This window comes from Centropristis striata, chromosome 19 (genome assembly GCF_030273125.1).
Source record: "Centropristis striata isolate RG_2023a ecotype Rhode Island chromosome 19, C.striata_1.0, whole genome shotgun sequence".
Taxonomy (NCBI): domain Eukaryota; kingdom Metazoa; phylum Chordata; class Actinopteri; order Perciformes; family Serranidae; genus Centropristis; species Centropristis striata.
Window position 1 is genome coordinate 11,851,632 of NC_081535.1, and position 17,386 is coordinate 11,869,017.

The following is a 17,386-nucleotide window of genomic DNA, read 5'->3' on the forward strand; positions in this document are numbered from 1 at the left end:
ATTTTTGTTTATCATTTGTCAACAACTGTAACCCTACATGTGAAACATGGTTGCTGGATATAAACAGATAATAAATGACAATATAGTAAATCCCAGATAAAATATGTACTAATAGAAAAAGTTTTGATTGTTCACATTTATAAATACTCAAAATGTCCTTAAATCTGCCTACAATTACATAAGTGTGTTATAAACATATTGTACATTTTTTGTAGTTTGCTTTGAAATGTTTATTAGGGGGTAGATGCAAATAGTTACCTTTTAATTTATATTCAGGTAGACTGAAGGTCGTTGCAGACCCTAAGATAAGGTCACTTTGTCTTTCACATGCTGGAACAGAGGATGCAGGGGGATGAAGGTTTACACACCAACTGTAGGGGGTTTACACTCGCACCTGTGAGTTGGTCAGTTCGACGAGAGCTAAATCTGAGTGATTTACACCTGTCCTGTTTGATTTTTATAAAAATGTTACGCAAACATGCACATAAATTCCATCTCGCAGTTTCTACATTTTTCTTGGTAACCATCTCTGATTTTCCACTCATTCCTGCGGACCAACATCAATCACGGTCAGTCCTCATGGTGCAGGCTGACACATCCAGTGTCCAATGGGGTGGCGTGTTGTTGAGATGTGTGGAGAAGGAGAGTGCAGAGGATGTGGAGAAAAAAGATAAGGAAGATATGTTTGTTTTCCCTATTCATTTGCTATCCTCCATGAAGAGTAGAAATAAACACAACATTGTCTTGGTCCTGTAGTTGGTAGTCCAGCTCCCCCTGAGGTATAGAAAACACACAAAATGTTTAATTTTCAAACAGTCAAAATGAGAAATATCCGTCTTTACTCATACAAATATGTGTATTACTCCTGTGTCCCCATTGGGGTCTAATCAATGACAAACTTTTCATTTCATTTACATCCTGTCTTGCGTCCTGTAATTGAATCAATGGATTCAAATTGAGGCGTTCACACTGTGTGTGCATGTAAATATGTGTTCAGATATGAGACCCCAAGGACAAACTTGTCTTGCAGCTGCTTTCACGTTACATAAAACAATAACTGACTGAGAGAAAATGAGCAATCTCAGTATCAGTGAACATACAGGGCTAACCTTCACACTCACACAGACAGTCCTGAATTAAATGCTATGTATAATGTTAAAGGGATCCATGCATGAAGACATAAACACAGCAGAATCTGCAATAATTTAACACTGGAATGAAAAAAACACAATATGGGTAAAATAGCTTAGAATAAAAATAGTACATAATTCAAACCTGTTGGAAACACACACACACACACACACACACACACACACACACACACACACACACACAGACACACACACACACACACACACACACGACCATCTGACAGTGAACGTGGCTCCCAGTGCTCACCATTAGCTCCCAGTCTGCATCATTGATAAGCACCAGAATCCCTGGTCTCCTGTGGGAAAACACACCGTTTTCAGTCAGACACATTTCCCAAAGGTAACACACACACGCAGACACAAGTTCATATGTGTGTAAAATAGACACACAGGTAGAGCAGAAATGCATCCACAGATGTACATAAAAAAAGAAAAAGAAAAAAAAATTAAGCTTTTCAAATATAAATAATAAGTGAAAGAATGCTCAATAACAAAATGTAATGTCAATGAAATCACTTTCTCACTTTCTTCGGCATTTGATTTTTATCACATCTCTGAATGTAAACCTGTCAAATTAAAACATATTTGAATAAATACAAATTATTAGACATTACGTTTTTTTTTTACTAATTATTACCAAATACAGTTTATTGTTTAAATCTGGAGTGGTGGAGTGTCCGTCATTTCTTTGCAGGCACTGTCCGACCAACAGTTACAATTAAAGAAATAGATAAATAGCAAAAGATAATTTATGAATCCACCTAAATATAACAAGAAAAAATATGTATATTTTTGTTGAAATTTTTTTGGGCAATAACTATTTTTTTTAAATTATATTATTTATTATAATTCATGGCAAACTGTAGCCCAGAGAAAATAGTAAATCAAGTCTGGTCTTTTAATTTTCAATACTTCACACTATGAAATGAAAAGACAACCAGTGTTATGTTAATGTACATTTTTGATAATAAATCTATCAGTATAAATGACTGCCTGTGTGTTATGCCCATGTTACAGCCCATAGAGGATCATAAACAAGCACTTTGGGGTTATTCTCCTTGCTGCTAATGTTATTTACATTTACACTGCTCGACCTGCAAATAAGCATAAAGCACTTGAATTAGCAATCGCAAATTCCTAAATTGTTTTCCGGCAAACAAGAACGGAAAGTAATCTTTTTTTTTCTTCTTTTTTTAATGAAAGAGACATAAGTAGCTGAGGTGAAAGAGAAGAGAGATCGTGGGGGAAAACAAACTGTCACCTGAAATTAATGACGGCCCAAAAATAACATACAGATGAAGCTTTAAAAAAAAAAAAAAAATCAGCACCCTTCAAAAGAGGATAATGGGGGATGGTAACAACAGGCACCTATAGGTGCAGCCTCCTAAACGTGTGTGTGTGTGTGTGTATTCTCTTTCTGAAAGCCACAGAAGATACAGTTTAGGTAACGTGGATGGTTTGATAGAGCCTGGAGCAGTTCGAATAAGCTTCTCTCCACCTTGTAGATGCTCTATGACGTCAATGAGAAAGGGCAACGTGAGAGGAACCTGTGAGTGCGTCCACACAAACGGCACAAACACAACAACAGGAGTGCTTTGAGAAGGAACAAAAGAATTTATAAAAACGCAGCACCCATAGATCTTTTTTTAAAGATGATGAAGAAACACCTTGATGATGGTTTGCTCAAAAACCGTGTGTGCTGCTGACATAAAGTACACACAAACACACACATCTAATCTATAAGGTTTATAGGTAGGCCAGCTTTTTCTCCATTCATTGGTTAGGAGGTGCTATAAATAGTCCTGCACAAAGGCAGCTGTAAAAGTCAGCCAGTCCTATAAGGCTGAGCCCTGGACCCACACACACATACGTACATACAGACGTGTGCGCACAAACACACAAGCTCACAGGTAATCATCTTACTGAAACCCATAACCCGGAGGCTTGACTGTTTTTTTTTTCAGCATTTCAGCAGTTTTGAAGTGCAGGAAAAAAAAAACGCTTGAGAAAGCTCCTTGAATCACAATCTACTTCAGTTTCATTTGATCATTTTCAATATATGGAAAACTGCTCTTCTAGAGATATTTGGAATCAAATAATACAGCCATATTTGGCAGCTTAGCTTCTGTTCCAGTGCGGTGTGATGTATAACGTATTCTCTGAGGTCATAATGTTGTACACAGATCCAAGTGTGTGTCAAGTGCACGCACACACTCACACAGAGTCTCCCTGGACAAAGAGCTCAGGCCGTTCCTTCAGCAGGTTCTGTTGGATCCAGACCAGCAGCTGCTTCACGTCCCCTAGAAAACACACACACACACACACGCACACACAAAGCCCATACAGAGGCAGACAACAGAGGTCACAGGTCAGGGGTTAGGGGTCAAGGTGCATGGTTCCAGCCCCCTGGTCGATGTGACGCGACAGAGGCACCAGGCGGGACGAAGCTGTGTATATATGTGTGTGTGTAGGTCTGTGTGCATGTATATTTATGAGTGTATGTGTATGTTGGGGGAAAGGAGAGGACACTGGAAATGGGGGGAGGGTTTGACTGATGTCAATGGCCGAGAGCGACATTGTTCACCTTGGCTGGAAAGAAATAAAATGATTTGTTTGTATAAATCTAGAAACAACTGAACAGATTAATAAACATCTACAGCTCTGTGTGTTGTTTTCAAAGTTAAAAATGGAGGAAAAAACACAAAATATTAAGCCAGACATTTTCAAAAGAAGCTACTCCTTAAGAATAATTATATTTCTCTCCAGCCTCACACTTTTAGTTACATTATTCCAACCCAGGCCTAATAAAATGATCAATTTCAGAATCGTGTTTTTCTGTTAGATTTGAACATTAAATGCACGGCTTCTAGCTTGAATATGAGCAAAGCTTGAATTTTCTATGAGTCTGACCTCTTAAACAATCAGATTGACCTTGTCTCAACAATAGGTTGAGCCTCACTCAGACCGACTGACAGAAAGCCACAAAGGCGACAACAATGAGAGGTTTTAGGATAAATCCCCACTAAACAACTAACGATGAATATATTACAGTTGTGGCTGTTGTTAACATCAGGATTCAAGGTGGTGTAAGAGCCTTTGAGTGTGTGTGTGTGTGTGTATGAGTGCTAGGTGTGTTTTCTAAACAATTGTAACAGAAATATATTTTCTTGTGTGTGTGTGTGTGTGTGTGTGGTAATAAGTCACATTAATGCAACAAAAACAAGGTGAATTCAACAAAACATTAATAATTTCTCGTGACCGTTACCTGGTTGTGTGATCGAGTGTGCGGCGTGAGTGTGTGTGTGTGTGTATGATCACAGCTGTCCTCTTAATGTACACGAGCACAACGACTCGCGATAACACTCGAGAGCAGCTCTGCAATTGCTCGTAGCCATATCACACACACACACACACACACACACACCTCACAGACACACACTTACACACAACGTTAAAATTAACAGTACCGGCCTTCTCGACCAGCAACGCAAGAACAGAGAAGATGAAGGATGGAAATGTAGGAGGAGAGAGTAAATATACATAGAAGAGAGGGCAGATACATTACAAGAGAGGAAGAGAAGAAGAGAGCAGCAGCAGATGGAGCAGATATGAGGGCAAGAGGACGACAGTGAGTCATCCCGAGCCAGGTGTAAGGAGAGCGGTGAAGCCGTAGCAGGTAGGCGGCGAACCACACAAGGACTCAGGAGTTCAGCTGGATCAAAAGCAGAGCTAATATCAAATTTAAACTACAGTTTTTTTTTTTTTTTACATGTAATACATTTATTAAATGCATGAGGGGGGGAAATGCTGCATGCTCACAGGTGGAGCCAAATTTGAATTTACCTTTCAAGTTATTAGTCAATTAGATAAAGAATGCAGGCGCACATTTTTGAGACATTTTAGTGTTCTGAAATCCATCAAAAATATCTGCTTTTTTTGTGGGTTTTCAGATCATGAAATTATTCTGACAGAGGGGTTATAATCAGTACTACGTCCACACATGTGACATATGAGGTTTAATTCATTCAGCCATAAAATCACCTAAATGAGTCTGTGCTGATTGAAAAACATGTGACACAAATAACCACAAGATCTGCACAATTAACAGAATTTTTTATAGAAATCACAATGAAGACTAGTGCAATATCCAAATTGCAGGAGGTGCAATATTTGTTAAAATATGATTCAGAATGATGTATTGTGGTGATGCAAAGATGTCCTCGCCTCTGTATCGTATTCCACAGACTTGAGAAAAATTTAGTTTAGTTCCATGTAAAAAACAACAAAAAATAAAATCACACCATGATCATTTTAACATATATTTCAATGAAAATTAGAATAGTACTCATTCAAAAATATTAATCACAATCACAATAGCAACAGCCCTAAAATAAACACAAACTAAGAACAAATAAAAATTGTATTCCACAAAGCCATAAAAGAAATATTAAAAGGCCAGTTTCAGCATTGAGCTTGCGACAAAAAGATTTGTAGCGGTACCTGCCTGGTCACTGTGGCTATGAGGGCAGCCGACTGTGTGGATGATATGTGATGTATAAGGTGTGTGTGTGTGTAAGTGTGTGCATGCCTGTGTGTGTGTGTGTGTGTGTGTGTGTCTGCACGTGCAGTCCCAAGCCTGTGCGAATGGTGCTCAGGTTAATTGCAGTGCTGTCGGCCAGCTCAGTAGTATAATGATAGTGCTGGTTTTCTACGGTTCCAGGCCTCCATATAAAGAAAGACAAATACCTCCTCTTGCAACACACACACACACAGATTGACACACACACACACACAACAGAATACTAGGCAGTGAATATTGACCTGCACCTCTGCGGGGCTAAAAACAGAACTAATCACTACAGCAGTCATAACTCCTTCTTTGTGGTGACTCCTTTCTTTGCTCTCTCTCTGCCTTTAACTATTGGTAATTTTTCTCCACCATTACCCCTTATTCGCTCTTTCATCCTCTCCACCATTTACACACACAGACACACACAGACACACACACACACAGACACACACACACACACACACACACACACACACACACACACACACACACACACACACACACACACACACACACACACACACACACACACACACACACACACACACACACACACACACACACACACACACATAAAACTCATAAAACCTGCTCTCCTTCCCCTTTTCCCTCCATCTCTTTCTATCTTTCTCCTTCTTTTATTTCCCTCCCTGGAGACACAACATGTTAAAAAGTTACACATAGAAAATAAATAGGTTGTTGTATCTCAATGCACAGGTCGGTAATAATTCACTTTCATCAATTACGCTTTCTTATAACAGAAACAGTCATCAGGAGCTGCCCTTTTAATGGCTGTCTTGTAAAAAAAAAAAGGTTACACATAGGGCTGTAAATATAAATCATCCAGTAGCAAAAAAAGCCTTGTATAAATGAGCCGTTTTAAAATATAGAAGACAATGCATGGAAATTAGGAGTTAGAGAGGTGAGAGGGAAGAACTATGCTAGTGAGAGGTGAAGGTTTTTGATGGCGCCTTGCAGTCAAGGTAGAGGGGGGGAAGAAAATGAGGGAACAAACAGACGAGAGAGGGAAAATGCATCACAGGCTCCTGAAGCATCTTGGGATAGCTGCGTTGCGTGGGTGGAAAGGAAACACGGAGGGAGGGGAGGGAAAAGGCGCCATTTTGACGCCGATTCAAAACCGTGCCCGCTTTTCTTTTGTGCGTGCAGTTTATTCCCCCCTTTCTGCTCCTTTTGCTTTTCTGTCTTTGTGCGATTATGACGGTCATGTGAGGTGGCGGGGGGGGGGGGGGCTATCCATCTTTCTGCTGATGCGAGGGGCAAAAACTGTGTGATCCTTAGACCACAGGGGTTTTGTTGTGTATGTGTGTGTAGGAGAGAGAGATAGAGGGAGAGAGAGTTAGATAGTGAAAGAAAGAGAGAACGAGAGAGAGTGTGTGTGTGTGTGTGGGGGTGGGGTCTTTCAGTCGAGGGTCATCAATCACCGGCTGGGGTCAAAGAGAAATACGAAGGATTCAGAACCAATTATATCTGCCTCCACTGCACCCCTTCTGTACTAACACACACACACACACACACACACACACACACACACACACACACACACACACACAGAAATAAGTTCAGAACCAGTCCAGACTTCACATCACGATGACCAAATACATCCAAATATCTGTGCTTGTTAAAATAATTAACTTTTTGCACAGCAACATGGCAAAACCTCAGATTTTGTGGTGTTATGCGCACACAGACACACACACAAACAGACACACACACACACACATAGGTCGGCTGGTGCAGCAAGGTCATATCTGCGTGACATTCCCTGTTCTGGTCAACTTTTGTCTTTTTGTTGTCGTGGTAACATCAGCGCCATGGATGAACACCCTTTGTTTTGTCAAATACCAAAGACGCATATTTCTCTCATTTGTTCCCTCTCTCCGTAACACACACACACACACACACACATATAAACTCACAAGACATTTTAACCTCTAGGCAACTTCCATTCACTTTACTTTTCCTCTCCTTAATTTCTCAATGACCCGGGTCCTGAGCTGGGTTTGGGAAATAAAATCGGACTGCGGGCGAGTTTTCCCTCGACTCCTCCATGCTGAGTTAGTGACCCATATTGGAAGGAGCCTGAATCCCACAGCAAAATAAAATCTAATCAATTTGGATCCTGAGGTGGGAACGTTTTTTATGATTTGAGAAATGAGCACACAACTGCCAAGTCAGCCAAAATGATCTCAGACAAAAAAAAAAGAGCTCTGTCACCCTACCACTCTCGCAACCCACAGGAAAAAAAACATAAACCTAACCCCTTTTACTACGTCCATTCACATACACGACATCACCACTGAGCAGCATTCACAAGGGAAAAGTGGTAGAAAGGAATCAGTTAAGAGGTGAGGAAGGAAGGTAAGAGAGAGAACAAAAGGGAAGTGATAGGAGGATAATAGCTAATAGGAGAAAGTTATGACAGTAAATAGCAACGGGAGAGCTATTAAAGGGATTTACACTGGTTTTAAATGCTGGTGTCGGTTGAATAATACACCCTGCATCTACACTGAATAATGACAATTCTAGCTGCCAAATGTCCCTAACATAATGTTAACAAAACTTCAAAATACGGCATATCAGTTTAAATAAATCTAAGGTTTTAATGTTCTGTTATATAACTGCTGTATTATATCTGCTGTTATATTGCAATTGTGTTTTAAAAAGGAACAACATTTTGTTTAACAAGTAAAATAATGCAACAATTGCAAGATGTGTCCCCACTCTGCTTCCACAAATCCTTATATAAATTAATTTTCCATATTGTCCATATTTCACAGCCAGAGGCCTAAGCTATTTACAATGGTCTCTTTAGTAAAGGCGATTCTGTATCTTAAAAGACAAAACATTCTTTTGTACCATGTTTATGGTTTTGAGCAATTATGGGAAATCAGCAAAAACATTGATGGCTTTGCCTCTTTATGTGATTTATCTTTAAACATCTGAAAACAACTAGACCTATGTGATATACTTTGTTGAGTACTTACATTATCCCAAAAGTTTCCAACAATTTGTCTAAACCTAGAGAAATCTGTCCATTATCATTTAATTGGTCGCCTACCAGAAGCTCTTAATCTGACTTTTTATCCAGTTTCAAACCACATGTTTACGCTCTTGGTAGTTTTAAATAATATAGATTTCATTTCAACTGGATGAAGGACTTAAGTCATCAGTTGTCTTGGTCTTAAGTTTCCAGAGAAAAAACCTGCGGTAAAGTTAGTTGCAGCTCAGTTTGGAGCCCCTCCACATCCTCTGTTCACCATACAGCATCAAAGAAACACTCAGAGAACTCTGCAGATAATTCAGCTCCCACTTAAAACTACCAAATATTTCCAAATCAGAGTAACACAGGAAAAGCAACAGGATCACAAGCTCTAGACTGTGAAAAACCAAAGAATCCTGCACTTTATTAATCAGGTGAGGGACAAAAACAAAGTGTTAAGGATTCTTCTTCTTCCCTTAAACCATCCTACCTGCCAGGGAGCCATTGATTTCTATTTATTTCAGAACATTTAGGCAGTCAACTTGACGGGGCTGCAAACTTGATATATAATCTACCACAGTGAAATGTCCTAGTTTTAATTGAGGTAATTTCTTTGAAAAGTCAGCAAAGATGGTACGTTTATGTGCCACTAAACTGAGGGTTGGTTACCACATTAACAAGTAGCTTTGTTAATTAAAACTTGAAGACAAATAATGTGCAAAGATGGATATTGGGAACATGCTTTTAAAGTTAAATGTAAAAATTTGTACACAGGGTCTCTGCAGGTTTCAACAAGTCAAATTTAAGACTTTTTAAGACTTTTTTTAATACCATAATGAATACAATTTAAGACCTATTTCACATCCATACTGGCAAAAAAGTAAAAAAGATTTGATGGAAAATTGGAGGCCCGGAATTACTTCCAAAGTAATGAATTTCTTCACAGCTGCACAGGTACTTAGTTCTGTTTGTAGTTATAAGCGAGACTGAAGTGAATGCATTTGTTTTAAATAAAAGTAATGTTAATACATTTTTAAGACCTTTCAAACTGTATTTTAGACATTTTATGAAATTTTAAGAGAATTTTAGACGTGTTTAGGCCTTAAATTCAAATTATCGGATTTTAGACTTTTTAAGACTTTTTAAGACCCCACGGATGCCCTGGTGCAGTAAAAGCTTTAATTTGGCAGCTAATATGTCTGATGTCTTGAATGTCCATGCAGTCCGATGTAGAAACATTGAACCAATCCTTTAAGTGGCAATTCTAAACAATCATTAGGAACATTTCTCATCAACCCAAGAGAGAAAATCTTGAGGAAATCTTGTTCTACAATGAGGACTTAATTCTGACATTCAGACAGGTGGTACTCACAAGGTTCGGATTGGCTTGGAAGAGTCACATGATGATCCTTCACACCGTTGAAAAGCAGCTCTGCTCCACCACTAAAAGAAAAAAAGAGTCAGATGGGTCAATAATGTGTTTATTTGTGACATTCACTCACTTCCACACAGAACAAGGAGAACTAGCTGCCAGAAACACGACCTGAAGTCTAGCTGAGCCGATAATACCTGAAAATAAAAACACTGCTGCTGTTTAATTCTGATGTGCAACACCTTTAGAGATAAGAAGACACATGAATTTAAGCTGCCTTGACAGGATTAAATGTATCAACTAACAACTAATGTATCCCTGGTTTTCATTACTTTGAGCCTGAGGCAGTTTGGACCAAGAGAAATATTTTGTACATCATGTGTGTCTCAGGGAGGAACCTCCAGATGTTGAACAAAACCATGAACACACTCTGGAGGACGAAGCATGAAAACCAAACTGCTATATCATACAAGCCATCTGTAAGGCCGAGGTTTAAGTCTTTCATGTCTCTGCGTAACAGTGATTCCCTTTGTACCTCTGCTTGTATTAATAATTATTGAGCAGGGAAGCTTTATGACAATACTGTATAATTATAGGATGTTTTCATCACTGTGATTAAGTACTATGTATAATATAATATTAATATTGTTATTTAATTTGCTAGATTAGCCAAAAAACTGACATGTCTGTCTGGTTGTTTTATCCATTACATTCTTTGTATGAAATTGAGAGACATTTTTAATTTAACAGTCTGTCATTTATTTTTTTCCTGGGAAGTTTCCTGAAATAAACTGTGGGTAATTTGGCAGCAAGTAAAGACACTGACTGATTGAATGATGAATTTTACCTGACAACTGTCTGATGACCAAACTTTGTAAATAAAAACAGTAGAAGTGATTGACATTCATTTTTTTTCCACAGTCACAGATCCAACACACTTGTCCATAAAACTGTTTGAGTGCTAGACCTATGAAGAGAGAGTAACTTTGCTAAAATGAAGACAAAGTCCAGAAATAGTTTTTATTTTTTAGATAACTTTTTCAGTCATGTTGAGTTTACAAATGGTTGTTGAGTCCTTTGGTCAAGGAATTACCATGAAATCTTGATCCATAGATAAACAGAGAAAATATTATTCTATTTTTGGAAGCTTTATTCCCCGCATTGTATTGTATACTTTTCATCTGCAAGTGGCCTCATCAACAAGGCATGGACGCCAATCCCTATTTCATTTTAAATTTCTTACAAGGTTTATGTTATCCACCAACACACCAAAGCAAATTCTTCGTATATGAACGCCTACTTGGCATTTAAGCAGATTCTGATTCTGACAAATGTCACATTTTTGCCTCTGACCTGCTCTGTGAGCACAGAAAACCCTGCTATGAATAACTATAACAGATATTACTATGAGACCCACGAAAAATTATATACTATTATATACTATGACATTGATTTTTAATTTTCTTGATCCACTGTAGCTTTCCTCTTTCCCACAGGCCTGAAAAAGCACAGTTTGTGTTGTCACAGAAGTAAGATGTGACTACAAGCTGTGTGTTATCATGTTTAAGCTTGGTAACTCATATAGCCATTTTCCATTGTCTTCTTGATAATAACTAAAATCATTATCAAGAAAACCATGGAAAATGGCTAGATATCAGCCCTTAAATTAATCTCTTATGAGCTATTTTTGTTGTTAACATTAGATTTGTACCAGGCATTAAAATGAACAAGAACCTGAAGAAAAAAAGGGTGGTCTAATATTTTTTTCCATGACTGTAGATACACGCCTGTAAGAAAAACACTCACACACATTGTGTATAACAGACATTGTACGGGCATGACACAGCTGTTGGCCTGTCCATGTCATATGTAACTGGCCAATAAAACTTGGTTGCGTGTAAGTTCAATCTGTATAGGGCCCAGCCAAAGAAAGATAAAATTATGTGAATTATTACAGAAATCGGGGCTCATGGTATCCTGTAAGAGCTGTGTCAGTCCAGCACTGCATAACTTTACCTGTGCCCTAAATAAAGCCTGCATCGAGACCAGTCTTTTTCTCCTTGGGCTTCCAATTTATGAACCTGAGATCCTTTACACAAGTAAGTCAGTTTTCAGCAGCCAAGCACAAACACAGTCTCAAGTCTGACTTGGGTCTAAGCTCTATAGTGTGGGTGGGTTTCCTTTTGTTTTGTAGGTGTTAGAAATAATCTGCTATTCTGTCTCTATTGTCTGTCTCTGTGTGACGAACTATCTATGCATGTGTAATTCACTATATGTGTGTGTGTGCCCTCTCTGTGCATGCAAGATGCTTTGATACAGTGATCTTGTGCTAATATTGTTTTAAAACTATGATTACTCTAGATACATCAAAAGTAAATAAATGTATTCCATCTGCTTAAACTTAGTAAGATTCTGTCATCACAAAAAGATATATTTTATGTTTTATATTTTATGTGGACATTGCAAAATCTGTGTCCCCAATAATATCTCTGCAAGTCATATCAAGGCAGGAGGTTGTGTTATATGTTTTGGTAACAGGTCAGGTCACGGACTGGGTGTGCTGAGCAGAAGAGATAACTGTCTTCTCTGCTTGGTGACATGACGTGTCCAGATATTGATTAAATCTGACGAATCAACAGTTCGAGAGGGACGCATCTTCTGGAGAGTTCTACATACATTCTTAGTAAAACCTCTGTTAGGATATAAAAAAGTAGAAATGATGCTTGGTCCAGACTTCATGAACTGATCCACCTTAATCATGTAAATCAGGGAAGTGTAGTTTGAACCCAGAGACTCTGTAACTGCAAATTTCTTTGACATATTGTAATAAAATTATGCTAAACTGAGAACTTGGACGTCTCCTGCTCATGATTCCCCATGAAACGATCTGCGCAGAGAAATAGGTGAGAGGATTTACTGTTGGAATCAGATAATTTAATTTTAAAGGTTTCCTCAATGCATTTCTCAACATAGGTTATTGGTCATGTTCAGTAGAAATGCTGGTATGTTTTACCAGGCAGACTTTACACATCTGGCTGAGCTGCAGGAGAAACCAGGAGAGGTGATCTGGTGCTGTTTGGTCAATGAGGAGTGGGAGAAAACAGGCTTTCACAGGCTTAAATATTTTATAGTCTGCACAGTTCAGACAGTCAGCTCTGTTCTGTTGTTACTGTGTACCGCTATGTGAGTGTTTTCTTTTATTAAAACGTGTTAATGAAGACGACACACAACCTCTCTCTGTCCCTGTCAGATCAATAAGAGGGAGGAAGCGAACACATGACGGCAACACAAATCACAACAAACTCAGAGCCAGTAGGCAGCCAGCTGGTACACACAGTTCAGGTCGTTTTTAAATGGATATACATGCTATTAAGATAACAACAACCTAATACAACGATTACACGTGTTTTTGTTTCTACATAAATGCGAACAGAACACCTAAACAGGCAGAGTAACCACTTAAAAAAGGGTTTTAAATTCACCTACCCAAACTCCAGATGAATCGCTATGGGAGCTGCCATATTGCCGGCACATGCAGGAAGTGGTGGCGGGGGAAGTCGGAAGTGACGTATGAGATGCAATTTTGCAAAAAAGAGGAGACGTTGATATTTTAGACTTTGAGAATAAGGCGAAATAATGTTTAAAAACCATCGTAGTTATTATTCAACGAGTACAAATAATAATGATTAGTATTATAACTATATATTTATTACTATATTTTTTTATTAGAGAAAATTACATATTAATTACATATAAAACTACATTACTTCATTTGGGCCCATCTTTTTTGTCGCTTTTAATTGAAATTGAATGTTTTTTAGTCTTTCTTGAATTTGTAACATATAAAAAGTGCAGTTTGTAGTAGCTAATATTTACTCAGAGATGTTTGTCTGAAGGAGTCTGTCACTAAAATTATGTAGTAATTTTATATGTATTATGTAAAAGTACTATGTAGCAATAGTACTTTTTGATGTAGCTTTTATTGTTCTTTCTGTGTAAAATGAGCTGATAATTGTTTTTACATTCTTGTAACAATATAATAAAAAAACAGGAGGAAACTTGATAAAAATGTCAATAAACATTTTGAACATGATAAATACAACATTGAATTCACTGCAATCTTAAGTCATTTCATATGGTAAATTTACTAAACATGAATGTGCACCCCCCCCCCCCCCCCCCCCCCCCACACACACACACAATTTCATTGTGAAATTAAATTATTTTTCAATTTAAAGGATATATTATGACTTAAATTTAAAAACAAGGTTATAAAACTGTCAAACTGTATTTGCACCCTTTAAAAGGGGAATTACATGGGTTGTTTTTCTAATTATGATTTTCTTTCTTTCCTTTGCTGCGCAATTACTTTTATTTAATGTAACATTTCATGTTGAGATTTTTGCCCAGAATATGAGGATAACATTTTGGGCACGTAATTTGTATAATTTAGATTAGAATTTTTATTACAATGTTTTGTAGTTTTACACTTTCAGTTAGTGTAAACACTCACTGAACTTGAACATGTCAGCATTTTGGACTGAGTTCTGTTCTGCACACATGAATCAACATTGTAAATACCATCTCCCTTATACCAAGGTAAGTTTATTATTATAAAAGTTTATTTGTATAGAACATTTCATACAAAAAGGAAATTAATTGTGCTTAACATAAAGCCTTAAAAATATATATTTGTTTAAATATAAAAGCATAAAAACATTAAAATGCAAATTAAAGAATAAAAAGGAGATTTAAAAAACAAGAACATAAACATAAAAGACAGGATATGAGAACAAATGGTTAATGGTGAATATTTATTTAATTTAAGGCAATGTTTTAATTTGTATTTGCTTATTGAATTTATGGAGATAATGAATTGGAATTTGCTCTGATTTAACTTTATTGTAGAAAATCTTTATATTGTAAAAGTCATCTCTGTGCACCTGTCCTGTGCTTGTGCATGCCTGCATGTATTTGCATTGTGTGTGCCAATATAAAAGTGTGCAGAGGCATGACATGAGTGTGTGAATACACATCTGTCTCCTCTCTCCCTCTCTCCCTCCTCACATACATGCTCAATCATACTGGTGACAGTTCCAGTCCCAGTATACAGGGGCTGGGAGGATGAAGTGGGGGTAGGAGGGGGTCGGTCAGAGGTTTGAATTGCAAATCCGCTGCCTTCTGTTGGCGTCCAAGCCTTAGCAGGCCCTTCCCTGTCTTCATTCATGTGTTAATGAGGAGTCAGTGCAGGGGCAGATAGACAGATCGACCAGGGGCCTGGCGGGGGTGAGGGAAGAGGGAGGCGTGGGGTGGGGATGCAGGCGGGAAAACGAGGGGGTCCCTCTGTTGGCGGAGGCCGCGGTGGAAGACTTGAAAGATGATGAAGACATGATGGCTGCGTCCTTTCGTTCTGGGATGAGGTGTATACAGTCATGGGGTGAGCTCAGAGGGGGGTAAACAGGCAGAAGATGGGGTGTGGGTGGGATTGTTATGGCTGTAAGTTTCATGAGTTACACAGGAATGATCACACCATCACCGGGTGTCACGTCACATTTGCTAAGCTGCCTTGAGGTGCATGTACAACTGTGGATAGTACGCCGTGCTTCTGTTGTACTCTTGTGCTTTCTTCATCTCAGTATGCAGTTTACATGTAAATGAGCCTTTACATGCACTTAACAAGTGTGCACAAATAGATGCAATGCTTTTATTTAAAATTAATTGTTTTGCAGGCCTAACTATTCAAATTTGATTTAAAATCAGGAAGATTTTGACATATTTTAAATATATATTCAGTTAAAGATGGGGTGAAATATCTGTAAACTTTTGTGGATATTTTCAATCTTATATCTGTGTTTTTTAAAATTTTAATTAATCTTTTAAAAGGATCTGCTCTCAACACGCAAAAGCAACATTCATATACCGTTTAAATTTTAAATTTCTCTTCCCTGGACTCAATAAAAACATAATTCCCTATCTGATTCATGAGATCTGACATTTTTTATCAAATCTCTAGCTTTTTGATTGTGTGAGGGTAGTAGTAGTAACCTCTAAAATGACAAATACTATATTTTATTTCTATTATTTAACTGGTTGTCTCAAACATCGAACCCAACCTCAGTCGTCTTCATCTGAGCCTCTCAAACTCAAACACAAAACTGGAAGTGATTTTAGACATTTCTTGAAATTATAAGAAAAGTTTAACCCCCCCATCCCTCCATATCTGCCCGTAGATGGACGTCAAAAGTCAATGCTACGCTGCCAGGCACCAGCTATAGAGCAGCCAGGGTCACACATGATCAGATGACAATGACCCACACAATGGATTAGCTATAAAAGGACTGGGGGGAGAGATTAGGGGTGAATTGATGACGGTTGGCTGGCTGGTTGGCTGGCTGGCTGGCAGGCAGGCCTGGGAGATCTTGGGTCTGTTTCAATAAGGAACATAAAGAGCTGAAATTAACATGTACCATGATACCAAGCAGAGAGAATCCTCTTAGAGATTACATCCATAACATGTTACGCCTATGGAACTGTATGGAAAAGGGAGACAAAGAGCAGCCCGAGTGATAATTTTCCATTGTAGCAGATTATGGGGCATCCCATTCTGTCCTATTCTGTTCCATTCTATTCTTTTCTACGTTATAGATTTCTTCAAATGCCACCATGTCTTCTACTTTGTGTTTTTCCCAGGATATTTTTCACCTGGAATAAACTAGACCCCCTTCAGTGTAACAGCTGCCAGGCCGCACTACTGCCTTCTTCATGAAGGGGGTAAGCAGAGAGAGCAACAGCAGTATTCCTGCAACATCTGTGTCGTGGCGCACATACACACACATGTTGACAAAAGCACACGTTGATACAAAAACATGCACACATACGGACACACGCTCACACATGCATGGACACACACAGAGACGCACACAGTCCATCTGTCTTTGTCTCCCTCCCACTGCCAGCACCACAGGTCTGTCTGCAAAACAATGTGTGATGCTTCGCACAACACGCATGCTCACTTCATATACAGCATTGTCAGTTCAACATTTTTATGCATAATGGACATTAAAGAGTAGCTGAAGAGCCCAGGAGGGGGCATGATCCAGGTGACTGGTGGGCTAACAAGGATGCTCTGGTTTACCTGAGCAGGAACCATTAAAGATCAGCTACCTAAACTGGACCAGGAACCAGGATGCTCATGACTGCAGCTGCCTGGAGGAGGGATGACTGTGAACTGTATATATGAGAAGGGACAGCTTTGGTTTGACAGTAAAGTGCTGCCCCCTATTGGCTACTGA

The 17,386-nt window shown here is 38.6% G+C and overlaps 1 protein-coding gene across 1 annotated transcript; it reads right to left on the bottom strand.

Moving 5' to 3' along the window:
- Positions 1-405: 405 nt before the first annotated feature.
- Positions 406-13,657, bottom strand: urm1 (ubiquitin related modifier 1). The gene is made up of 5 exons (XM_059357276.1): positions 13,581-13,657; positions 10,095-10,165; positions 3,370-3,451; positions 1,399-1,447; positions 406-774 (listed from the first exon to the last, which is right to left on the bottom strand). Exons 1-5 carry the CDS (start codon positions 13,613-13,615, stop codon positions 706-708), a joined length of 306 nt encoding a protein of 101 aa, XP_059213259.1. The 5' UTR covers positions 13,616-13,657; the 3' UTR covers positions 406-705.
- Positions 13,658-17,386: the final 3,729 nt, after the last annotated feature.